The sequence below is a fragment of the Danio rerio genome, chromosome 17, assembly GCF_052040795.2.
Source record: "Danio rerio strain M-AB ecotype USA chromosome 17, GRCz13ab, whole genome shotgun sequence".
NCBI classification, from domain to species: Eukaryota; Metazoa; Chordata; class Actinopteri; order Cypriniformes; family Danionidae; genus Danio; species Danio rerio.
The window spans coordinates 16,775,421-16,802,873 of record NC_141037.1 but is presented as its reverse complement, the minus strand read 5'-3'; the positions used below and the strand labels follow the sequence as shown (position 1 = coordinate 16,802,873).

General features: G+C 34.1%; 1 protein-coding gene and 1 long non-coding RNA gene across 10 annotated transcripts in view; one reads left to right on the top strand and one right to left on the bottom strand.

Annotated features, from left to right (window-relative positions):
* Positions 1-27,453, bottom strand: part of LOC147833039 (uncharacterized) — a 95,030-nt gene that overhangs the window by 51,186 nt on the left and 16,391 nt on the right. For all 4 annotated transcript variants that reach the window (XR_015513206.1, XR_015513204.1, XR_015513203.1 and 1 more), the window contains one exon: positions 11,761-11,856. This is a non-coding gene — a long non-coding RNA (uncharacterized LOC147833039). The remainder of the gene's footprint in view (positions 1-11,760; positions 11,857-27,453) is intronic.
* On the top strand, positions 60-22,862 carry si:ch211-266g18.9. 6 transcript variants are annotated; one of them, XM_087290228.1, is made up of 13 exons: positions 60-106; positions 421-561; positions 2,413-3,123; positions 4,893-5,087; positions 6,052-6,206; positions 10,250-10,332; positions 11,610-11,954; positions 12,031-12,088; positions 12,158-12,301; positions 14,352-14,492; positions 16,668-16,827; positions 18,840-19,261; positions 21,782-22,862. In XM_087290228.1, exons 3-13 carry the CDS (start codon positions 2,460-2,462, stop codon positions 21,926-21,928), a joined length of 2,514 nt encoding a protein of 837 aa, XP_087146354.1. In that variant the 5' UTR covers positions 60-106; positions 421-561; positions 2,413-2,459; the 3' UTR covers positions 21,929-22,862. The 6 variants fall into 6 exon arrangements, 5 of the variants coding, with proteins under 5 accessions (XP_087146354.1, XP_087146353.1, XP_087146355.1 ...); XM_087290227.1 differs by having other exon boundaries at positions 385-561; XR_015513189.1 differs by lacking the exons at positions 2,413-3,123; positions 21,782-22,862 and adding an exon at positions 19,562-20,780 and having other exon boundaries at positions 18,840-19,509.

Genomic DNA, 27,453 nt, shown 5'->3' with positions numbered 1-27,453 from the left:
AACTGCTGACACAAACTTCCTCAGGATGAGAGTCACATGGCAAGGTCAAAATACAATTCAGTGAAAGAGAAACGTCTACAACACTGACAGCGTCTACATTAACGAGGTGAGACTGCTATTTATTATTTTTTATGCTGAACAAACACTGTATATACTGGTTAAATATAATTTCAACTGATTATGGTGCTAATTACTTTGCTTTACTAAAGCGAGACACTGCAGGTAAAAAAAAGTTTTTTTTTCTCTGTAATGTAAAGAAAACATCTAAAATACGCAGAATAGGCTCAATCTAAAAACGTAGATATATTTACATTTCTGAAGATCGCAAATTATGTAGCCAGAGCTACGTATAGCTGCATTTCATCTTTAAAATGAATGCTACAGGGGCGGTATGATGGCGTTCCTTTACACGCTTGGCAGCTAACCTCCATGTGGACAGCTTTTACACTGTTACCAGTTTGTCCAGTGGCTCGACACGTACATCGGCCGACTTGAGACACAGAGAGGAGTTAACCGTGACTACCAAGTTCTAGTCTGGTGAAGAAAGGTTCCAGAAAGCAGGTAAGAGAAAAACAGAAGCCAAAAAATAAAATAACAGGTGGAGAATGTGGTAAAATCGTGGTAAAAAACGTGGTAAAAACCAGGCGAGGGCTTTTCTTTTTCTGGATTGCTTTTGAAAATTAATGGTTGGGTTTAGGGAAGTGGGTGGGTAAGTCAATCTGTGCTTTTTAAAACACTATTGGTTGGGATTAGGGAAGGAGGAGGGTGGGTGAGTTGATCGGTCAGTCAGTCAGTAATATAGTCAGTCAGTCGACAGCAGCATCTGGTGGATTTACGCAAGAACAGCAGGTGCGCGAGAGAAATTTAAGATATGAATAACCATACACAGCGACCTCTGGTGGATTTGCAAAAACAAAAACTGCAACAAAAAAAAACTTAGCTCCAGGGATGTGTTTGGCTCTCTCCAGAAATATGTAAAAAGGTAAATAATCAAAATGAGCCTGGGTTGAAAATATATATTAAAGTGCTACTTTATCGTCTTGTGTTGTTGAAATTCAATTACTTTACACATTTTTAAAAGAAATTAAAACAGCAAATTAAAGCACATTTAATTAAATAATCCTTACTTGCATATTCAGACATAATTTAGAAAACTAGTAACGCCAAAAAAATTAGCAATTCTTATGACATTCAGCTCTGTTAATATAACTGATTGGTTTTCAATTTCAAGGTTTCCATAAAATATTTTACCCAAAAATGAAAATTCTCAAGTGTTTAAGCCTACATATGTTTCTTTATTTTGAATATTATAAAGAATGTTGGGTTGGCACAGTGGCTCAATGGTTAGCACTGTCACTTCACCGCAAGAAGGTCGCTGGTTCGAGTCCCAGCTGGGCCAGGGGACATTTCTGTTAGGAGTTTGCATTTTCTCCCAGTGTTCACATGGGTTTCCCCCGGGTGCTCCCTACAGTCTACAGACATGGGCTTTAAGTTGATAAACTAAATTGGCCATAGTGTATGAGTGTGTATGTATATGGGTGTTTTCCACTACTGGGTTACAGCTGAAAGGGCATCTGCTGCCTAAAACATATGCCGAAATAGTTGGCAGTTCATTCAGCTGTAGCAACCTCTGAAACAGACTGAGCCGAAGGAAAATAAATGAATAAATGAAGAATGTTTGAAACTGGTGCATTCACCTCCATGGTAGAAAAAAAAACAAATACTATTAAAGGATATCTTCTTTTATGTTCAACAAAAAAATAAAACACTTTTACCTCTCACTTGTTTCTTAAAAGTGAATTTAGAAAACTTTCATTCATTTTCTTTTCAGCATAGTCACTTTATTAATCAGGGATTGCCAGAGAAGAATGAACCACCAACTTCATTCATTAATTTTCTTTTCGGCTTAGTCCCTTTCCTAATCAGGGAACGCCGCAGCAGAATTAACCAACAACTTATCCAGCATATGTTTTATACAGCTGATGTTCTTCTAGCTGCAACCAATCACTGGGAAACACCTATACACTCTTATTCAAACACATACACTATGGCCATTTTAGCTCATTTAATTCACCTATAGCAAATGTCTTTGGACTGTGGTGGACACCGGAGCACCCTGAGGAAACCAACACGGGGAGAACATGCAAACTCCACACAGAAATGCCAACTAATCCAGCCGAGGCTCGAACCTTCTTGTTGTGAGGTGACACCATCACACCGCCTTAGTTTAGAAAACTTGTAATACAAAAAATGAGTTACTCTTAATCCAATGAAGGGAACTAGTGATAACTACTTTTGCCCTTTTCATTTGGAGTGTACCTGTTTTTATTTATTTTTTTGCTTCCAGCACACAGAGAGCTGAACTAATGAAGGCTGTTTCCTATCTCCACCCAATTTTTCCTCTATTTTTAGGTGTACTTCTGCATCTGAGAACTACAGTAAATGAACAGTAAATAACCATGCAGGTCTTTACTCCAGCGCTAGTCTTTCAAAGAACGCCCTCAGGCAAAGGCAGAGACAAATTCAGCATTCAGTGTCTGGAGTGTTTCGGTAAAAACCTCTACATCGGGACCAAAGAGGGAGCCGTTGAGTACCTCACTGTAAACAACCCAAGCTCTCAACAAAGCCTTACAGTTCGGGAGGTGGGAAAGAGGCAGATGGGTCGAAGCGGAGCAATCATCAAATTAACAGCCATCCCGGTTCTCAATCACCTCTTGGTTCTTTGGGACGGTTCGATTACAGTGCTAAACATGTTCTCCCTTGAAGCCCTCCCAGCTCTGAAGAAAATCCCCAACGTTTTACTCTTTGCTGTCAGTGAGTCAGGGATTCAGAGAGATTCAGCGGAGCTCATCGTGGCCTCGAGCAGGAGGAAAACAGTAAGCGTTTATAAGGTGCATGTGGACAGATGGGAGTGTGTGAAACAGGTGGTTCTGCCGCAGGAACCTGTGCTTCTGGCTGCGCTCGGCACGTGTCTGTGTGTGGCCACTTGTGACAGATATTTTCTCCATGATCATCAGAGCCAAAACACCACTGATCTTTTCCTACATAACCTGGGGAAACAAAATATCATCGCTAACAAATGTGGAAAAGGAGAGTTCGTTCTGAATGGGCCTGGATGTTTGGGTGAGATTTTGCTTTTAGATATATAATAAAATGTAAAAAAAATGGGAAGTACATACACAGGTCCTCAGAAGGGCATTTAAAAAATATTAAAAAGGTTTATATTAGACTATATTGTAGTTATTATAGTTAATTAACACCATGGGCTCTATTTTAACAATCTAGCCGCAAAGTCTAAAACACATGGTGCAAAAGCATTAAGGGCATGTCCCAATCCACTATTGCTATTTTAAAGATGGAAAAATACGGTCTGCACCTTGGCGCATGGTCTAACAGGGTTGTGCTTATTCTCTTAATGAGTAATGGGTGTGTTTTGAGCATAATGTGCATTAAACCAATCAGAGTGTCTTCACAGAATGGTTCACTAGCAAGAAAACGGTTAAACAGACCATCTGCAGCACAAGGATAAAGAAAGAGCCTCCTCCAGTTGGCCTCTTTGCTTTCTCTTTAATATACTTCTACTCTTTACTCATTTACTTTGGTGGAAAAGGAAACAGTGTTGCATGCACTCCACTGAAGACATCCATTAGCCTACATATTTAATTTTGTTTGTTAAGCGCAAAGATTTGTTTTTAAACTATTTCTAAATTCAGTTCTTATTTTCAGCAAATGAATAAATGAACAATAATAACAAAGTCAAAAAATTGAGCGATATCCAAACACACGTCCTATTCTTATGCATTCCTATAATCCTCATGGTGATACATACATCTTTAAAACTCAACAGGTTGACAAATCTAAACTTGTTTTTATTAAAACAAATATAATTATGCATATAACAAATAAACCTCCTAATAATTATAATAATAATATTATACAAATGCAAAGTGTCATGAATAAAGCCCCCCCCCAAGGTGAAGAAGGCATGAAGGTTGTAGTTTTTATTTTTATGTAGAAAATAATAATTTTGTAATATTTTAATCCTTTAATTTTTTTCATATGTAAAGATATTTGTGTATTGCTGTACATGCTGTGTGTATTAAGCAATGTGTAATCGTCTGGACCTGCATAGGCACATAACAAACGCGCTCTGCGCTGGACTTTACACCAGCTTTTAGATGGTAAATTGTGCAGTCTATTTCAGTTTATCAAAATAGCAACACACAACAAAGCGCCTTAACCTCAAGTGGCGCAAATGGATTTGCCATTTAAACAACGTGGCACAAAACATAAAAATAACATTTGCGCGGGTCTAAAAATAGCAACAAATTGCACCATATAGGTATTTCGCCTGTATGATAGGGCCCTACAAATCTAATGAAAAATATTTTTTAAAACAAAGTTAACATTACCTCAAAAGGAAAATGTTTGCTTGCATTTGACATTATTTTCTTTCATGTTACGAAAAAACTAATTAAATTTTAGTTTGATCTAATGTTTTGCTTTAATGTTAGCTAATATAATTAATTATTAATATATATTCCAAAAATATATACATTTTTCCAAAAATGTGAGAAAAATAAAATCACAATAAATCTAAAGTTACATTTAAAATTAAAACTGAATAAGATAAATGTTTTGAAAAAAATTAGATATTAAAATAAACAAACTTTCAGTAGTAGAGGTGAAGAAATCTTAAATTTTTATTTAAATATGTTTGTGCAGAAGATGAAAAAAAAATCTTATTTTTTGTAAGGGCAAAAAATTAGATTTTTTTTAATTTGGAATTTACTCATTTATTTTTGCTTCAATTTAAATACTTGCCATACCCAAATGCTAATTATTGTACTATTTAAGTATTTGCATAAAGTAGCCTCTATGTTGCTTTCTAGGCATGTTTGTGATGAAGAATGGCACCTCCCAGCATCCTCCAGTGCAGTTGCCTGATGGAGTGATGGACGCGGCTGTTCATTTCCCATATGTGCTCGCACTACAAAATCAATCCGTTCACATCTACAGCATTCTGGACCAGCAGCTGAAGCAAACTGTGCCTGTTCACAATGCCAGATCTCTCGTCCCGACAGAAGGTTCCCTTTACAATCCAACATCGATCTTTTCAGAAACCATCCATCAGTCCATCATTTATCTTTCAAAATCCATCCTTTAGTACATCAATAGGAGCCATACTTGTTCTTGATTGCTTATGTTTTGTGATTTTTTTCAAGACTTCTCTATAAATTTAAGGTGTAAAAGAGAAGATTTTAAATAATTATGTATTTGTAGCACTTTAAAAGGTTATGTTTATGACATTCAGCTGTATTAATATAACTTTGACTGGTTTTCAATTTCATGGTTTCTACAAATATTAAAAAAAAAAAATCACCTAAAATGTAAATTCTCAAGAGGGTTCAAGCCTTTATGCGTTTCTTTCTTCAGTTGAATGCAAAAGTAGATCATTTGAATAATCTAGAAACTGGTAACCATTGACATCAATAGCATGTAAAATACTATGATATTCAATGGTTACTGGTTTTCAACATTCTTCAAAATATCTTATTTTGTGTTCAACAGAAGAAAGAACCACTTGTTTGTTAAAAGTGTAGGTTGAGTAAATGGTTTTGAGTGAACAATCTCTTAATATGGCTGTTTTACACATTGATAATAATACGCAACATTTCATGAGCCAAACAGAAGCATATTTAAATGATTTCTAGGTGATAATTTTACTAAATATTGGAGTGACGTAGCTGAATTTTTTTTAAATCCATTTTTTTATTTGACTAAATTTTACAATATAATTTACATAATAGTTAGAATATATTTAATATTGATTATAATAAAAATTCATAATTTGCAAACATTTGACCAGTGTAGTTTTACATTTATTTTACATTTATTCATTTAGCAGATACTTTTATCCAAAGTGACATTCAAACCAAGATGAAACAACTGATGACTGACGTTATAGATTGCAAACACTAATAATTCATTAATTTCATCACTATTGAGTAGCATACTTCTACCCATTATCCATGTCTTTCATCTTTATAGAAAGTGTTTTTATTGTCACTGACAAAGAGATTCAGCGGCTGTCACCAGTTCCTCTTGAAGATCAGATTCATGAGCTGGTTAACAGACAGAGAGTTGAAGAAGCTCTGACGCTGCTGGAAAGACTTCAACATCTTCTGCCAAGGGACTCCTACAAGGTTAGACTGAAAATACTAAATAATGTAAATGCATGTCTTATCCTACTTTAATAATTCCAAAATAGTTCCCAACGCCACAAGTCAAACAGTTTCCATGAGTTGATTTCCATTCAGACTCCATAACTCACATGTCATGATTTTTCCAAGTACGATGTGATCCATCATTTTTTTGAAAGTGTAAAACTATAACTGTATATTATTCCCAAATTCAGAGGGGAATAATAGTTGAAAAGGTACAAAGTCCCTTTATGCATCATTTCAAGACAAATGCTCTAATGGTTACAGAGGCCCTGTTTACACTGCCAGTTAAGGCAAGGCAAGTTTATTTATATAGCACAGTGTTATAGTTTATTCATACACAGTGGCAATACAAAGTGCTTTACATAAACTGGAATAAAAGAGACAAGTATTTAAAAAAATATATATATAATAATATAAAAACAGATAAAAACAATAATATGTGTTAAAAAAGGTTATAAAAGAATGAAAGAAAAGACTCTTATTTTTGCTCTTATGTAACACAGATTGGATCTGTTCTATGAGTGTGTAAACACAAAAAACATGCATGCATTCGGAAATTCAGAGATTGGTTTCAGGCCTCCTTCATATGTGGAAGTAAATCAGGTATAAATAAATCGGATTTGTGACAATGTGACTATCATGTAAACAGGCAGATCGGATTTATTGGGGCTTTCTGTTTTGTACATCATTAAACTTGCGACAATGTGGTACTTCTCCGCGGTTTAATGATATAGAAGGAAGAGTGTGTGTGTACTCATCCTAAAATTTTGGACCCACTGCTCCTCAGTAAAGGCCGCCACAAATTCTTCCCACCAGACCTGAGATCTCTCTCGTACCCACAAATTCCTCTGAATGGTGGAGGACACCATATATAAAACATAGGCGCAAGCTGCGATGAAGGCCCTCCTCCTCCACCTCCGCCTCAAAACCATTTTAAAGTTGGGTAAACTTAGCATATTTCGCAGAGCTAAAAGCAAGATAATTTCTTCCATCGTGGCTAGTGTGGTGCAGATGCTAGAACTCGCCTTTACGCATACGCAACGTCGTAATTTGTGTGGCAAGTGTAAATACATGAATCATATATGGGTCACAATTAAAACAACGTGTAAGGCAAAACAATCAGATATAGGCAACAAATCGGATTTGGGCATCAAGACCTGACAGTGTAAACGTGGCCATGTTATAATTGGTTTGAATTTTTTTTGTTACAGCACCACCATGTGGTCAAGCTATGCTACTTTTTTTTTACAGTTAGCTCAATTTGAGCTCAAACCGACCTTGGAGCCTCCCATACAGCCAGCGCAATAAGGCGCAAGACCTGTTTGCCCCGACGTGTTGCTATTTTCAAACCAACGCAACCTCAATTTTCCCGTTTTCTGCCACATTGTTTAAATAGCAAATCCATTTGCACCACTTTGTGGACTCATGGGTGTTTCAATCTAGAAAAAAGGTGTACTAAAATAGACTGAGCAATAGACCAGCTGAGAGCAGGTCAAAAGTCTAGCACAGAGTGCGTTAGCTGTGCGGCTTACTTACAAATTGCTTAAAACATGCAAGATGTATAGCAATACACAAATATCTTCACAAACAAAAAAACAATTAAATGATTAAAATATCAAAAAAATTATTACTTTCTACATAAATATAAAAACCAGTACCTACATGCCTTCTTCATCTCTGGGGGGTTTTCAGTTTATTCACGACAATTTGCTTTTGTATAATGTTATTATTAACAGTATTATTTATTATATGCATATTTATATTTGTTTTATTAAAAACAAGCTAAGATTTGTCCATCTGTCAGGTTTTAGACCGTATGGGGCATAGCACGTGTGTTTGGATATTATTCAGTTTTTTAAGCACACTACGTTATTACTGTTCATTTATTAGTTTGCAGAAAATTGGAACTGAATTAAGAAAAACTTTGGAAACAAATCTTTAAGCGAATTAATCTTCAGTGGAGCGTACATACACATTTCCGTATCTATGAAAGAGAGAAAGAGTGAAAGCAAAGGCAGAATAGAGGAGGCTCCTTCTCTATTCTCATGCTGCAGATGGTCTGTTTAACTGTTTTCTCGCTAGTGAAGCGTTCAGTTTTTCCACTTACAAAGTCCGCCATGTACATAACAAATGCGCCATGGCAATGCAACTAACTCTTAATGATACTCTGATTTATTCTCGAAACACACCCAGAACTCATTAAGAGAATAAGCACAACCCTGTTAGACCATGCACCGTGGCACCAAAGTTTGGTGATGAAATCTCATTCTGTTCAACATTTATGGATATTTAAGTAAAATAGGGATCGTCCACTGTAAACTTTTAGGCATCCTGACACAAATTTCAGAATTTAAACTTTTTCTTTGATAACTTTTTATGTTCAGAATCCACTAAATCTTTTTCCACTGATCTGCTTACAACCGACAAAAAACCAGGGCTAGTTTGCAAAAGTGAGTTTTGCATAAAATCCAAAATAATGAAACGATAGAAGATCTGCAGTGAACCGTTTAGACTAGAGGTTTTGTGCTCTTGATCTTTGAAGAACCTGACAATGATATGTAGATTTCAGAATTAGATGCTTGAATAATAAATAAATAAATAAATAAATAAATAAATAAATAAATATTCTGTCATCTTTTATTCATTCTAGTTACAAACGTGATTTAGTTTCTTTCTTCTGTTGAATATGGAAGATTGTGGGGAAAAACAGCCATTGACTTTCATTCTATTTTTGTTCTTTCTATGGATTATTACTGACAGCGACCTTCTTGCAGTAATGCGACAGTGCTAAGCAAACATTTGAGTAAATGATGACAAAACTGTTGTTTTTGGCTGAACTATCACTTTAAGAGGAACAGCTAGTACACTTCATTTTGTTATTCATCAACGTTAATCAATTAACAAACAGAATGTATATTTAGCAGAATAATACAAGCATAATGTTGTAATTAAAGCTTCTCCCGACAGGCGAGACTTTACTAACTAATCTTTGACCCCTTTATGTAAACATTAGCTCATTAATTCATCAATTTACATACTAGCGCATGCATTATGTTTAATGAGTAGGTATATCTTGCTGAAACACTAATATTCATTAGAGAACAAATGCTTAAAGCATAGAAATAATGTCTGTAATGGTGTCATGGGGTCAGAGAAAATAAGTAGGTCTGTGGCTGAGCGTCTTAGACACAGTGAGAAAGGTAATTCATTTGAGCTCAGCACCAGATGCACAGATCTCATTCAGGAAAATAATCTTATAGCAGCATTAAGACCCCAGATGCACCAGCTCATGAAAATCAACTCAAAGATCCTGCAATACAATAGCATCATCTGTGCTAACTTTAGTATTTAGTCAGTTTTAATATTAGTCAATAATGAAATAAGTAGATGGTAAAATATTATGATTATTATGGTATATTGGTCAAAAATTAAGTAAATTTAACTACATAGAAACCATACTGCATACAGTGCATACTACTTCATAGTTAACTTTAAATAAGGAGGAAACAAATGCTTCACTGTAAGAATATTATAGTAATATATAGTAAATACTATATTGTTTTGAACCAACTATAGTAAAGTGTAATATTCTGTATATATTATAGTATTATTCACAAAACTTTGTGAACGAAGGCCATAGCATACTGTAGTATTGACTATTGTGAATTAATAAACTGTAATAAAAACTGTAGTATACTTTTGTTTTTACTACAGTAAACCGTGGTGAGTTAGTTGTAGAATACTTTAGGATATAGGGTAGTTTGTTTATATTACTACTTGTTGAATTACCATGGCAACTATAGAAACACCACAACAGATTAAATAAAGTGCTTTACTATAGCATGGTTCAAAAACATAGTATTTACTATAAATTACTGTAGTATTTTAAAATGTGGATATGATTTTTGTTCAAAACTAATTTTGTTTTGTTTGCTACACTGAATACCATTTTTGTGTATGATTTCTGCAAATATCTTGTATTTATCCTTATTATTATTTTTTTTGTCATGCCACATTTTTAGGATCTACACAAAAATCTAATTTGCACATCGGGAATGATAAAGTTCTACAGAGAGGCTTTTGTGGAAGCAAAAGAGCTTTTTATGTAAGTAATGCTTGAACATTTGATTGTATTTGGGAAACCAATTACTAAAATATTGATTATTATTATATATTTTCACAATATGTCTGATAATATTTTTTTCTTCTGAAGAAAGTCTTATTTGTTTAATTTCGGCTATAATAAAAGCAGTTTTTAATAATAAAAAATAAAAAAAAACACTTTAAGGTCAAAATTAGTAGCCCCTTTAAGCTATATATTTTTTCGATATTGTAAAACAATGGTTTGTTCTGTAAAATAACTTGCCTAATAACCCTAACCTGCCTAGTTAACCTAATTAACCTAGTTAAGCCTTTAAATGTCACTTTAAGCTGTATAGAAGTGTCTCGAAAAATATCTAGTAAAATATTATGTACTGTCATGTTGGCAAAGATCAAATAAATCAGTTATTAGAAATGAGCTATTAAAACTATTATGTTTAGAAATGTGTTAAAAAATATCTTCTCACCGTTAAACAAAAATTGGGGGGCTAATAAGTCAGGGGGTTTAATAATTCTGGCTTCAACTTTATATATATATATATATATATATATATATATATATATATATATATATATATATATATATATATATATATATATATATATATATATATATATATATACATATATATACATATATATATATATTGTGTGATTTGACTGAATATTGAGTCTAAAAAATCCTTTTGTATGAAAAACCTTTTTCCGCCATTCATTCATATCCGCAGCTGCCAACAGAACAGCAAGAACCGTTGCTAATTCACAAACGTATCTGGACGATTCTCTAGCTTAATGTCCAAAGTCATGACGAAACAGGTGATTTTGCTGACATTTTAAGATAAAAAGGTTGATGAAATGCCATCAGTCTACAAAGATTTCCCAGTATTTACATTTACGTTTACATTTAGTCATTTAGCAGACGCTTTTATCCAAAGCGACTTACAAATGAGGACAAATTTCCCAGGCAATCGGGAAATCACAATAATTAACTCCAAAATAGGCTACCAGATTACTACGGTATAAATACATACAACACTACAATTAAAAAAAAAAGATATATAAATGTAAACACAATGATAAAGCATAATCTAGAAACCCCTAACTACATACAGTATATGAATTATTGTTTACATCTTGTTTTTCTTCCTAAAAATCCCATTTTTAATTTAATGTGATACGATTTCTTTGCAATTATTTGTGAAATTTCCCAGCAATCCTTAAATGCATTTTTTAAATGCATTAAATGCAAATCAATGTTAATGCAGTAATCTTATTTTCCAGTAAAGGTGATTTGGACCCTAGGGAAATCATTAGCCTTTATCCAGCAATGCCTGTTTTGAGTGAAGATTTCACACCACAAACAACAGCGGTCAGCAACGCCAAAGACCTGTGGACGTTAAGCCGAAATGACTGGCCAACATTTCAACAATACCTCAGCTTTTTGGACGACTTCTTGAGAGAAGTGAAGCCAACAGCGCAGGGCCAAACGTGTCTTCAGGACATCGACTCAGCACTTTTCAAGCTGTATCTGGAACAAGGAGAAAATGAAAAATTGGACCAGCTTGTGTCGACACAGAATAACTGCAATCTCCAAATGTGTGTGGCTGATTTGGAGCAGCACAAAAGGTTTGCGCTCATCAAGTTTACAACTTATTCTTAAAGTTTATTTAAGAAAAGGCAAACTAATTTGCTGCCATTTTAGGTTTTTCACACTTGGATTGCTCTATCAAAGCCAAGGCCAGCATTTCAATGCAATTCAGGTAATGAAAAATGCATGGAGCAATAACTAAAGATGAATTAGTAAGTAAAGTAAGCTTCTTTTTTTTCAGACCTGGATTAAAATTGTGGAGGACGAAAGTGAAGACCCTTCAAACACCAGTGTATTCCAGCATATAGTCAAAACTCTGTCAAATCTGGAGCATAAACAGATCATCTGGAAATTTGTGGACTGGGTTCTTCGGAGAGACCAAGAGGCAAGTGTTTAGTGTTAATCAACAGCAGAGGGCAGAGTTATACAGATTTCATTGAGCTCAGTTAACTTTTTTGCCTTGATGAGAGAAAGAAGCAACATTATTTCACTAGAATTCAGGGCCGGAGTGGCACTCCTTTTCAGCCCTGGAGTTTTAAGCCTCAGACCGGCCCACCTCAGTTCACGACTGACTATATTAAAATAAGGTCATTCCAATTCAGTTTCTAATTACACTATCACGTCTTTTTTTGAGAAAACAGCTGCTTTAGAACTTCAAATGTTCAACAACTCTAACAGTATTATATGTCTTAACAATAAAAATGAAAAAAAAAAAAATCATACACAGACGAGGATCAAACCCGGGTCAGCAGCGTCATAATCTAACGTGCTAACCACTGGACCACAAGTTGAATATTGCTGGAATATTGCAGGCTGGTTATATATAAAAAGAGCAGAGCTGCGGTAAAATAATGAATAAGAAGACTGTGGTCAAGTAAATAAATAAATAAATTTAAAAAGTGTGACTGCTGAGAGCAACAGATTCTGGAGCTAGGGACACCGGCCCTCGCGGCCAAAAAATGGACCGGCCCACCAGGAATTCTCCCAGTCCTCCCGATTAGCCAATCCAGGCCTGCTAGAATTAAGAGATAGCTAACTCAAAACAGAAAATTCTGCCATTTACTGATCCTCCACTTGTTTTAAACCTTCATTCTTTTGAAGATAAACTGAAGAAAAACTGCCATAATGACAACCAAAGTGTTTTTGTTCCTACTAGTACACTATGAATGGCAACAGCTGTTTTTTCCCAACATTTTTCATAAAATCGTCTTTTGTTTTCAACAGAAGAAAGAAATTCATAACATTTTAGAACTAGAGCTAGAGAGAGGAAGTTTTAATTTCTTTGGGTGAACTACAACATAAGAATAGCTTTGATGTTCAAATCACAGTCTTTGGTTCAAATTAAATGTTTGCGGTAAGATTTATAAATGTTCTTGAAGTCTTGTTTGCACCCAAATTTCTAAAATGCTGTAATGATTCATTATGATTATATGCTTTCTATGTTAAAGGTGCTGCATGTAAGTTCTTGACTCTTTTAAAGCATAAAAATACCATAATACGTTTGCAGATATTTAAGAAACACGCTAAGTGATCAATGCTAAAGTGAGTTATTCTCCTTTTAAAAATGTGCTTTCTGTGTCGTAATCTTGAAATTGAATACTTCCCTACTATATATTGTTGAAAAAATGTATGTGAGTATGGCTGCACAATATATCATTTGAGCATTGATATCGCAATGTGTCTGTCCGCAATAGTCACATCGCAATGACCAGGAACCACAGGTCAAAACACATGAGATTTGTGGAGACTCTACAGAATTTCAGCATAGTAGAGTGAAAGTTAATCAGTGCGTGTGTTTTAAGGCCTGTGACTGTATAAGAATTTTAAGAGAGAAAGAGAGTTAATCTCTTAAGAGTTTAAAACATTTTAATAGAGCAAAAAGAAGTTTAATAAAGACTTGTTTTATTGAACAGTTTATATGATGAAGACCATGCATTGTTCATCTACATTTGATTATTCAATTTCTGTAATTGAATATTGTAAGACTCTCCCCAGAAAACCATAAATCATTTTATTTCGCTTTATTATTTGCTCCATTGTGTTTATGACTGTATTCTGTTTATTATATGTATATAATAAATTACAAAAAACTAATTTCTCGCTTTCCTATAAAATCATCCCAATCAATCTAAAGTCTTTGCAAAAAGAGTTACCTGTAAGTCATCTGATGAACTGATGAAATTATATAGAAATATAATTATATATCTGGGCCCAATCGAGTAGTATGTCTAAATCCATACTGGAAAAACAACAGTGGGCATGATCGAGTACCTGGATGACCTACTACTGTACTTCCAGCGAGATCCTATATACTGCACCTTTAATATTCAATACATTTTTTTTTTTTATGATTGCAAAGCTTATTTTTCAGCAGTCATTATATCCTTTTATCACTTCAGAAATTATTCTGATTTGCTGCTTCTCTCCATCAACAGGCTGGTATACTTATCTTCACAAAGACAAATGCAGGCAACCACAATACTTTTGTACCAGAAGAAGTTTTTACCATTCTCAACAGCTACCCAGTCGCTCTGACCCTGTACTTGGAATATTTAGTCAATGAATCACACAGCAAGGTGACTATAAAAGATAGAAATTACATTTACATTGATCTTTGGTCACACTTTATTTTGATAGTCCGTTGGTTAAATTTAAGTTACATTGCATCTACATGATAACTAATTTTCATTAGATTATAAGTAGACTGTTAGGTTGGGCTTAGGGTTAGTGTAAATTGACGTGTTTGCAAAGTTTCTTATAGTCAGTTAAATGTCTGTTAAAGGAGCATATCAACAGATATATAAGCAGACAGTCTACTAATACGTTCAAATGAACCATCAAAACAAAGTGTTACCTAATCTTTTGATATAAAAAAAAAAGTTTTATTCCATAATGTTCTATAGTTTTAATTCTTATAATACTGATTTTTATTTTAGTTTGTATTAGTTTATATTGTATTGTTATATATATATATATTTTTTTTCCTTTTTTTAGTAAATATTTACACTTTATATTTAGGTTTATTAACATTTTGTGTTAGTTTTAATCAATAATGACACTGACAAAAAAAGCATTCATAACCAATCAATTTATAGTACAAAATTAGCTTTTATTTAAAGTAACCTTTGTAGTTTATATTTCTAAAATTTTATTTGAGTTTACCACAACTTCATTACATTTAGTAGCCATATCAACATTTCCAGTTCTTAATTTTCATCTAAAGTCTGTTTTATTTTGAGCCTTTTTCAATTAACATGAACTACCAAGTTTAAATTAACAGTGACCACTGACCACTGAACAGATTTGATCAACTGAGACTCATTAGAAATTCGTGCTTCAGCCTACATTTTTGCAAAATGTTAAATATGTTGCTCCAGGTACGTCTCGCTGCACATTTTAGATGAAAAATCCACTAGAGGGCGCTGTTTACATTTGTTTTGCAAATCTGAAATGTGTTTCTTAGGGTATTGTTATGTTTCAGATACATGTCAAGTTGTTTTTCATTCATTCATTTTCTTTTTAGCTTTATTCATCAGCGGGATTGAACGGCCAACTTAATCAGCATATGTTTTACACAGCGGATACCCTTCCAGCCATAACCCAACACTGGGAAACACACATACACTCTTACATTCACACACATACACTGCAATTAAATTAGTTTTTATTCAATTCACCTATAGCGCATGTATTTGGACTGTGGGGGAAACCGGAGCACCCGGAGGAAACCCCCGCCAACATGGGGAGAACATGCAAACTCCACACAGAAATGCCAACTGACCCAGCCAGGGTTGAAACCAGCAATCTTTTTGTGTGAGGCGATCGTGCTACCCAATGAACCACCATGACGCCTGTTAAGTTGTTTTGTAATATTTAATTAGTTTTCTGCAAAGAACTGCATGAAAATACTACTTTAATCATTGATAATACGTCCCTGTAAATATCATTTGTGTAAAAAAGAACAAAAGATGTTGGCATACTGTTGTTAATTTTATCCAAGAAACTTTTACAAAATGCCTTTACAAAAATGTAGTCTGAAGCAAATATTTCCAATGACCCTGTGTTGGATTTGATACAATCATAACCAAAGGCTTTGTCCTCAGTCCAAAAAGAAGTTGATTGAAACTTTTGTGGTAATTCCATGGCATCTCACCACCACACGACTGTCCACATTTGCACATCACTACCATCAAAAACTTCACCCGGTCATTCACAGTGACTTAATAAGGGGAAACAGGATAAATGCTATTATTTCTAAGCCTCAGGGGACACATTACAGAATCTTAAGTCTTTAATTAAACCTAATTTAGCTTAAATTAAGTTTCAAACAGAAATCACCATAGTTGCCAAACAAATAAAACAAATGAAATGGGATGTTTCAGTCCCAGATAAGATTACGTAAGATTACATTATTACCCAGATAAAAACGTGGACAGTGTAAAGTTTTTCATTAAAAACTAAAACTGTATTACGTGACTTTTCTTGTTCAAAATAAAATAAATATAAGCAAGTATCTTATCTCGAATCACTATGGTAAACTAATGTAACAATTAATGAATCAATTTTTACACAGATATGACACAATAGCGACGACTACTGCCTCTTCATTTAAATCCAAATGTAAAAGAAAAACTACATTTCAATGCAAAAACAATATAAGTTAAAATGTACGCAATAAAAATATAATGTCAGCTTTAAGCCAGTTCACCATCACTTGTCATGGCATTGAATAACCACATGTGTTTTCACAGGAGGAAAAGCACCATACTATGCTTATCACATCATATGTCAAACGAATACTGCGGTCGCTTGCGGATGACCACAACAATGAATCAAGCACAGAGGAGATGAGACATAAACTACAGCAGTTACTGTGGCAGTCCTCCTTCTACAATGCTGATCAAATATATGGTGAGCAAACAAAAAAGATGCAGATAAAGCAGATAAAGACTTTTTAACAGGTTAATACATTTACATTGCTACAAGGAACATGCTAACAAGAGTGTTTCTACAGGTGGTTTGTCAAGCCCACTCACCTGTGTGAAGCACACTTCATAAATGCACAATGTTGTTGCTGTTGTTTTTTTAAATAAGGATTGCTTGTAAGAAAGTGTCTGGTGCAAATCTACAAAACTGGTGCAAGTGTGGGTTAGTGTCAGAGTGATGAAAGAGTGTGTTTTCGACAGGTGGTTTGTCAAGCCCACTCACCTGTATGAGGTACACTCAGAATAGCATGTTTTGAGGTTTTTGTGTGGTGTAAAGTAATATATAATTGTAATATAATAATAATAATAATAATAATAATAATAATAATAACAGTAATATATACCTGTAACTAAAAAATGTTTGATGATGGGGCATGTGATATGATTTTTGTCTAGAATTATAATTTTTAAGAAATGTATGAATTGTTGACACTATCAATTATGTCTCTTATTGAAATAATCTATAAACACACAGAAAAAGAAGTTAACAAAAGCATTATTCGCGTGATTACAGTTATTAGAATGCATACACATTATAAATATGAATAGTATGGATTTTTTATATTAATGAGATTTGTAGTTAAGTATATCACACAAGCAAAAGTGTTTGCAAAGTTTCAAAAATATCACCTCAATAGTAAAACTGATTTTATGCCATGGTTTACATTAAGTTTACATTAAATACATTTAGTCAGTACATTTCAGACAATGTTGTCTGTTTTGCAAATAAAAATTGCTTTAAACAAAGCCAGAGATGAATATTTGTCAAACTTTGCAGTGTTTTTTTTTTTTTTTTGCTGAATGAACAGTTTTTTTTAACTAATCAGGTGAACATAAAGACCCCAAAAGTAAGGAAGTTTTGGCCATTCAGATTATATATATATACAGTTAAAGTCAGAATTATTAGCCCCCTTGAATTATTAGATCGCTTGTTTATTTTTTCCTCAATTTGTGTTTAACGGAAAGAAGATTTTTTTCAGCACATTTTTAGACATAATAGTTTTATTAAGTCATTTCTAATAATGGATTCATTTTATCTTTGCCATGATGACAGTAAATAATATTTTACTTTATTTTTCAAGACACTTCTATACAGCTTAAAGCGACATTTTAAGTCTTAACTAGGTTAATTAGGTTAACTAGGCAGGTTAGCGTAATTAGGCAAGTTATTGTATATTGATAGTTTGTTCTGTGGACTACCGAGAAAAAAATTAGCTTAAAGGGGCTAATAATTCTGTCCCTAAAATAGTGTTTAAAAAATTAAAAACTGCCCTTATTCTAGCTGAAATACAACAAATCAGAATTTATCCAGAAGAAAAAATATTATCAGACATAATGTGAAAATTTGCTTGCTCTGTTAAACATCACTTGGGAAATATTTATAAAAGAAGAAAAAAATTCAAAGGGGGCTAATAATTCTGACCTCAACTGTATATATATATATATATATATATATATATATATATATATATATATATATATATTTTTTTTTTTTTTTTTTTTTTTTTTAAGTTACTAACACCTTTTATCTCAGAATTCTGACTTTAAAATCACATTCGCGAGTTTACATATCACAATTCTCAGGAAAAAAAGACAATTTAAAAAAATCTAAACTGAGAAAAAATATATAAAAGCAATAACCTTTTTTTGTGACAGACTTACATAAAAATTCTTAATTTCTAAATGAATCAGGTGATTTTACAGAACCAATTATTAAGACAGAGATCTGCCTCCAACTACTGGTGTTTTAAGTGCCATGACAGATCTAAGCCACCCAAAATACCAGGAAAAAAACACTCAGATTAGTGCTTTAATCTTAACTTTATATAAAAAAGGCAACAAATAAAAAGATACGAGATGTTTTTTCAGTCAATATTACACACCCCTAGTTTGATATTTCAGGTCCATGAAATAAACCAACTTCTACACCTTTTACAGACCAAATAGCATCCTCATCTCTTCATGTGGAGCAAGCAATTTCGCTTGGAAAGAATGGAAAACACAAAAAGGCCCTGCAGGTTTTAGTCAATGAGGAGAAAGACCAGCAGGCTGCTGAATGCTACTGTTGGAGGACCTCTGCTGGACGAGACAAGAAGTTCACGCAGACCATATTTCTCACTCTACTACAAATCTACCTGGAGTCCAGCCATCACGTCATCGCAGCAGTGGACCTGCTGAACAAAAACCCAGAGTCTTTTGATTTATCCAGCGTGTTGATGGTGCTTCCGGAGTCCTGGTCTCTAAAAGTGGTCCTGCGGTTCCTGTGTGAATCACTGAGAGGAACGGTGCATGACAAAAGAATGAGAGGTCTGGAGATGAGCCTAGCCAAAGTGGAAACTCTACGGCACAGACATGCATTGGTGAGACATGCTATGAATTAAGTCAATTGACATGCAAAAACACTCACTGACCCAAATCGCAATGACTAATGTTTTTCTTTATGCTCTGAAAGTTTAACTTTGCAGTGACATTAATGGACATTTTTGGTAGTTTTAAACAATATATAATGTTGGAATAAATCAAGTACTGGCAGTTCATAGACTGCTTTTTGGACTGTAATTTGCATGACAATATATGGTTTTAAACTAAACAAATTTGAAGTCATTTTGTTTCAGTTCAAGATGTTAAAGTTAAGATTAATGCCCCACAATGCAATAAAGTATAAATATAAGGAATACACAGATGAATCATAAGCTAAGGGCAAATGTGATTTAATGTTCATATATATAACTCTATGACAGACATTTCTGGTGAAGACGTGCTATAAATAAAGTCATTTTAATATGTAAAAATACTCACTAACTAAAACACCAATGCTTTATATTTTTATTTAGGCTCCCAGATGCAAACAACTGAAAAAAAAAATTATCAGTAAAAAACTTACATTAATTGGTATTTGAATTGCATAAAAGAATATATTATATAAAAGATAATGTATATAGGAATAAATGCTTCAAATGAAAAAAATGTTAATCCTAATTTTCCTGACCAACCATGACAATGTATTGCTTTAAACTACCAAAGTCATCTAAAGTCAAGTTGTCAGAAACAGAGATTAGCATATCATAATGCAAAGGTATAAATATAAGGTAATAATGAGCTAAGGAATAATGTGATTTACTGTATATTTTGACACTATATGTATACTGTATATAGCCTGGTTGAGATGTACAATAAATAAAGCCATTTTAACATGTGAAAATACCTACTGAGTCAAACAGCAATGCTTAATATTATTCGTTAAGCTGCCAGATGGAAGAAACTAAAATTTTTACTTTGCTGTTTTAAAAAGGTGACTTTAATTCATCATCATCATCATCATCATCATCAGTTTAAACCAATATTTATTAAAAATACATATTTGAATAAATCCCTAAACTAAAAAAAAGTACTGGCAGCGAACAACCTACTTTTTCAGTCTATTATTTACATGACAATAAATAGTTTCAAACAACATTTAGCCTTTCGGTTCAAGTTGTCAGCAGAGATTACGATTACCATAATGCAACAATGCAAAAGTACTCACTGGCCACTTTATTAGGTACACCTTACTTGTACTGGGTTGAACCTCACTTTGCCTTCAGAACTGCCTTAATCCTTTGTGGCATAGATTCAACAAGCTACTGGAAATATTCCTCAGAGACTTTGGTCCATATTGACGTGATAGCATCACACAGTTGCTGCAGATTTGTTGGCTGCACGTCCATGATGGCAATCTCCCGTTCCACCACATCCCAAAGGTGCTCTATTGGATTGAGCTCTGGTGACTGTGAAAGCCATTTGAGTGCAGTGAACTCATTGTAATGTTTAAGAAACCAGTCTGGGATGAACCGCTGAGATGAATCATAAAGAGATGGACATTGTCAGCAACAATACTAGGCCATAGTAAGTAGTAGTAGACAATAGTAGGCCGTGTCATTGACACGATGCTCAATTGGTACTAATGGGCCCAAAGTGTGCCAAGAAAATAACCCCTACGTCTTTACAGAACTACCACCAGCCTGAATCATTGATCCCAGGCAGGATGAATCCACGATTTCATGTTGTTGATCTAAAATTCTGACCCTACCATCTGAATGATGCAGCAGAAATCTAAACTCAGAGCAGGCAATGTTTTTCCAATCTTCTATTGTCTAATTTTGGTGAGCCTGAGCCAATTGTAGTCTCAGTTTTCTATTCGTAGCTGACAAAAGTGGCACCTGGTGTGGTCTTCTGCTGCTGTAGCCCATCTGCCTCAAGGTTGGATGTGTTGTGCATTCAGAGATGCTCTTCTGCATACCTCGGTTGTAATGAGTAGTTAATGAGTTAATGAGTTACTGTTGCCTTTCTATTAGTTCGAACCAGTCTGGCTATTCTCGTCTGACATCAACAAGGCATTTGCGCCCATAGAACTGTCGCTCACCGGATATTTTCTCTTTATCAGACCATTCTCCGTTAGCCCTAGAGATGGTTGTGCGTGAAAATCCCTATAGATCAGTTGTTTCTGAAATACTCCGACCAGCCCATCTGGCACCAACAACCATGCCACATTCAAAGTCACCTAAACACATTTCTTACCCGTTCTGATGCTCGGTTTAAACTGCAGCAGATCGTCTTGACCATGTCTACATGCCTAAATGCATTGAGTTGCTGCCATGTGATTGGCCGATTAGAAATTTGCACTGACAAGAAGTTGGACAGATGTACCTAATAAAGTGGCCGGTGACTATATAAATATCTAAGGAAATTATGTGCAAAGGAATAATGTGATTTATTGTATATTTTAACACTATATGAATATATATCCTGGTTGAGACAGGCTATAAATAAAGCCATTTTAACATCCAAAAATACCCACTAAGCCAAACAGCAATGCTTAATATTATTCTTTATGCACCCAGATGGCAGCAACGCATGAAAAAATCCAAGTTGACAGAGGATGTGTTTGCCATTCATGCCAGAAACGTCTTACTGGAGCCGAGTTCCTGCGCAGGCCGACAGGAGAGCTGACACACATAACCTGTCATAATGGTGAAAGCAGCCACTGAACACCAGAGACACTATTATTCACACCTGTTCACATTTACTCCGCCGCTGTTTACAATAAAGACAGTAATTACAAGGACAGTTAGGGCAATTACTATGACAAATTGCTAAGAGTATGTGACACATGCTAAGCTGAGCCACAAACACCAGAAGGAAACCCACAACAACTGCACACAGCACAGGCTGACAGTACACTTATCCACAATATAGCTGCGATGATACTCTACATGTTACTCTGTATGTTAGAGAGGCATTTTAGAGAGGCACAAGGCATTTTTAGTGCAGAAATACTTTTTTTTTTTTAAATATGAACTAGTTTAATGGCTAAAGTAAAGTAAAAAATTGTGAAATATTTATCTTTTTCAAATATTTCTCAAGTAATATTTAATGGATCAAAAAAAAATTATAACAGTATTTCCGACAATATTTTTTTTTCTTCTGGAGAAAATCTTATTTCATTTATTTTGTGTAGAATAAAAGCATCTTTTTTATTTTTTGACCCATTTAAAGGTCAATATTATTAGCCACTTTAAGCTTTTTTTTTTCGATTATCTACAGAAAAAAAACACTTAATCTAATTAACTTAAACTTAATTAATCTAAATAATCTAGTTAAGCCTTTTTTAATTGCACTTTAAGCTGAATTCTATAATTTGAAAAATATCTAGTCTAATATTATTTACTCATCATGGCAAAGATAAAATAAACCAGTTATTAGAAATTAGTTATTAAAATGATTATGTTTAGTAATGTGTTGAAAAAATCTTTCTGTTAAACAGAAATTGGGAAAACAAATAAACAGGGGGTTGATAATTTAGAAAGGCTAATAATTCTGACTTCAACTGTGTGGCTTTGAGCTGTAATTTACATGACCAACATTGACGATCTTTCAAACTACTGAAACTGTCAATAAACGTCACTTTGTTAAACTTTTCAATTGCAGTGAGAATAAATGTCTTCTTGTACTTAGACATTTTTTAAGGGACTTTACTGCCAAACAGAAGTAACTTCCACATTAGTCAAGGTTTTTCTTTTCGAGTTAAACCAGGCTACAACATCAAAAGTAAGGACAGATTCAAAAAGTGATTTATTATTTATTAAGTGACAGTCGAAATGTCCTCCTCAATATCAAAACCTCTCAGTTCTCTCAACAAACCCAATCACTGCTGAGCCTTTTCAAAAACACTCAAAAGAAAATTGAAAGTGTTTTAAAGAAAAACTCACCTGTTCAACTTCCTCCCTATTAATTAGCAAAGGGTCACAGTTTGTATTTTGTTTCTTATATGCTTATATGTTATTGTGACCATAAATAATCTCTAAATTAAAACATTTTATATGAAATAAAACAAAACATTATAAAATCAAATAAATACTAATATTTACTCAAACCACAACTATTAAATATAATAATAAAAAAAATGTCAATAGCTTTTTTTAGTCATTCATTTAGATTCGCACTAGATTATGCTCATCGTGACTGCATTTATTTTTAAAAATTATAAAGAAAAAGAAAAAAAATCTGTTTATGTAATTAAAGTAATAATACTACTAATAATAATAACAACAATTTCCTGTAATGCTAAGCTGAATTTTTGCAATCGCTATTAGAAAAAAAATCATTCCGTAATGTTATAATTTGGACATTTTTATCTAACAATCGTGTGTGTTGTTAATGGAAAGGGCTATATTTTTTCAGGAGACGTTGAGTAGATCAAAATGAAAACTGAACAATCATTTGTCCTTTTCAGTTTGCATTTCAATAAACAGGTTGTCCTTCCAACTGCTTCCAAATAACAGACAAAAATAAGTTCAAGCATCAAAAGTTGTCAAGTTGCAATGCAATTTGAAGGCATTAATATGAAAGCATAAAACATCTATAAATCACAAACATATTGGTTATTCTATTATATACCATAAATAATCTCTAATTGACAAAAACAGAACATTATAGAATCAAATAAATATTAACATTTTACTCAAACCCACAACTAACAAATAAAATGATTTTCAATAGTTTTTTTTTCTTCTCATTCATGTAGATCCTCACTAGATTTTTTTAAATCTTCAGTCACCTGTGCTCATAGTGGCTGCATTTATAAAGTAAATACATAAATAAATAAATAAATAAATAGAAAGATAATTTGTTTCAGTAATTTCTAAAAAATATATAATAAATAAAATCCTGTGATGAAAAGTTGTATTTTTGCAGCCATTAATAGAAAAGAAATCATTCCATAATGTTTCAATTTGGAGCTAAAAACATATTTCTATCTAATCATTAACCGTTTTTAAAAACATTGTGTGTGTTCTTAATGGAAACAGATATATATTTTCAGGATTCTTTGAGTATATATCAAAAAAAGCCATTTGAAACGAACAATCATTTGTCCTTTTCAGTTTGCATTTCAATAAACATGATGTCCTTCCAACTGCTTGCAAATAACAGACAAAAATAAGTTCAAGTACAAGTCAAAGCCTAGGCATGCCAATACAAATTACAATAAACTATTCCTTTCAACCATGCTCATTCATGCTTCATATAGATTCATTGAGGCCGTACGTCTTCTGACTTGGCTGAAATGTCCTTTGCATACTATAGGCCTCGACACGGGTGCCAAAGGACAAACTATACTATAAACAAGCCGACATGTCTTTTACACCCACTGGACTGTTTTGGCTGAGCTCTGTCTGCTTCTAACCCAGGCATGGTGCTCTACTGGCAGCCTGACAAACCCAGGCTGTACAACCACTTCAGGACGTGCTGCTCTCCAGACAAGCCACCTTATGTGGACAAATTCTCAGACCAGACTGTTTAGTTTGTGGACATGAAAAAATAAATCGGAAAAAAACACCTCAAATATGTGAAGCGTTATATTTATCAAACTGAGTGTGATATGTCAACGTGAATAACTGTCTTCTGCTTCTGTTTCTTTTGAGAAAAACATTTTTGTCATTTTGAGAGTCGAAATAACATATACATGCTAATTACAATTAACGTTTTTGGCTATACTGAAGATGTACTGATGTCTGATAAAGTGAAACGATTGATCTGTGCAAAAAATTTAAAATTATTAAGGCATTTCTTTAATCCATTATTACATTCAGCAAATAAACAACGATTGTTGTAAATTTTCATAGTAAGGGTGTGTTTGCGAATAACATTCATTCATTTTCCTTTCGGCTTAGATCCTTTATTTTTTATCAGGGGTCGCCACAATGAACCGCCAACTTATCCAGCATATGTTTTAAGCAGCAGATGCCCTTCCAGCTGCAACCCGTCACTGGGAAACACTGGGAAACACCCACATACTCTCGTTTGCACACATACACTACGGACAATTTAGCTTATTCAATTCCCTATAGCGTCTTTGGACTTGTGGGGGAAACCAGAGCACCTAAAGGAAAACCGCACGAGCATGGGGAAAACATGCAAACTCCACACAGAAATGCCAACTGACCCAGCTGAGACTCGAGCCAGCGACCATCTTGCTGTGAGGCGATCGTGCTACCCACTGTGCCACAATTTACAAAGAAAACTGCACCTTGAAACCTTGTTTTTGGCAGCTTTTTTGTCTGTTTTGTGTAAACATAGCCAAACAAAGCATTGATTGGTAATCTATCTAAATCTAAATACACTGTAAAAAATGCTGGGTTCCATGCAATTCCTTCATGTTGTTCCAACACAAATGGATTAAGTAAGCCTTCTTTACCCCTTTTTCAAGATCTAAGATAAGTATTTTGTGTCTCCAGAATGTGTCAGTAAAGTTTCAGCTCAAAACACCCATCAGATTATTTATTATACCTTTCAGAATATTGGAATTGTCTGCTTTAAACACATTGTAGCTGTTTCTGTTGCCTGTGCTTTTAATGCTAGTTCTCCCTGCCCATCGCTCACATGTGTCTGTCAGTGTGCCTCAATCTCCGGCTGCATCAGATAAACAACACAATGACAGGAAGGTAGCAGATCTCACGTACTGTTTGTGAGAAATACTACAGGAAGAACTTTCCCGATGATTATTTGATGTATTTGTTGTGAAGTTAATTGAAGCCTTTTGATGAGTAACGCACACACACTACAAGTTTTTTTTTCAGCAAATGTGACAGAATCCACGTTATATCCACTGCTGTATGGACATATGCTATGTTAATGTACAAAATAAACCTGATTTAACGTCCACAAACTGTAATCAAAGCATCTTCTTTTATAATTGTACTGACATGTGGCTGTGTTGATAAAGTAAAGACAATAAAATCGCTGTAATTCATTACAAACATGCACTGTTTTAAAACCGTTTTAAACTTGTGAAACTCATTCTTGATCACATTTGATAATGATTGATGATCACAGAGAGCTGAACAGATCTTTTAATACCGGTTGCTTTGCGCTCGTCCTGTCTTGTTGATATGATTATATGTGTTACTACAGAGATATGTTAATACATGGCTGTCAATCACTCCCAAACTTTAGAAAATTTGTTTTTGTTAAATTAATATACCTATAAAAATGCATAAATTAGTTATCAAATAAATAAATATACTATATGGATAAATAAATGCCTCAAATATATGCCTCAAAAGCAGAAAGCACAGCGGCAGAAGTCACAGCGCCACCAACACTATTGCTCAGACTTAACAGACTGTGTTCTGAACCTGAGGGTAGCTAGGTTGTTGCTTATGGGTTGGCTAGGCAGTTGCTAGGTGGCTGCTAGGGTGTTCTGAGTGGTTGCTAGGCAGTTAGTAGGGTACTCTGGGATGTTACTACAGGCAAGTTTCATTTACATGTTTGATCGAATCTTAAAGGGGTGGTCCAGAGTGTATTTTACAGCTTGGTTATGTTTATAAGATGCAAAGCAATGCTTCACTTGTAGAAAATCACGTTATTTTTTTCATATATCTTATTTTGATTATATACAGCAACTCAGCTAACATGAAAACCATAGTCATATTTCCCAGTTCCTCTAAAAGAACTGCTCTAAAGAGGCTCTGAATGGTCAGCTAACATAATGTGCTGCGATTAGCAGATCGGCTTCATGTCACCAGGAAAAGCATCACGTCCCTACAAGCACACACTTTTGCGCTGTGTAAATATTGTCAGTCAGAATCAGACAGAAAATGACACAGAGGACACAGCTGAACCTCATGCCTTCTCTCTAAAATAAAATCTGAAAAGAGTCTTTTACATATATTCAGAATAAGCATGTGTCCGTAATATGAAACATATACATATCTTTTGTGGGTTTGTTATTTGAGTCTAATGTATGTATATTGCATGGCAAGCAGCTGCATAGAGACACTGCAGCAATGGTGAAGATTGTGGCCGTTTACAGGAGTTTGATGGATATATTTGAATTTGTAGCTAAATAGTTAGCAGTGCCAAACAGCATTTCCCGTTGTTTACATCCTTTCTACAACATACCATTAATGCTAGACACTGTGGATGTAATAGATCAATTTTAACAAATAAAAATACAGATTTGCAAATACAGGTTGTGGCTCACAATCCATAGCTTCGTCAGTTGGAGGAGTTT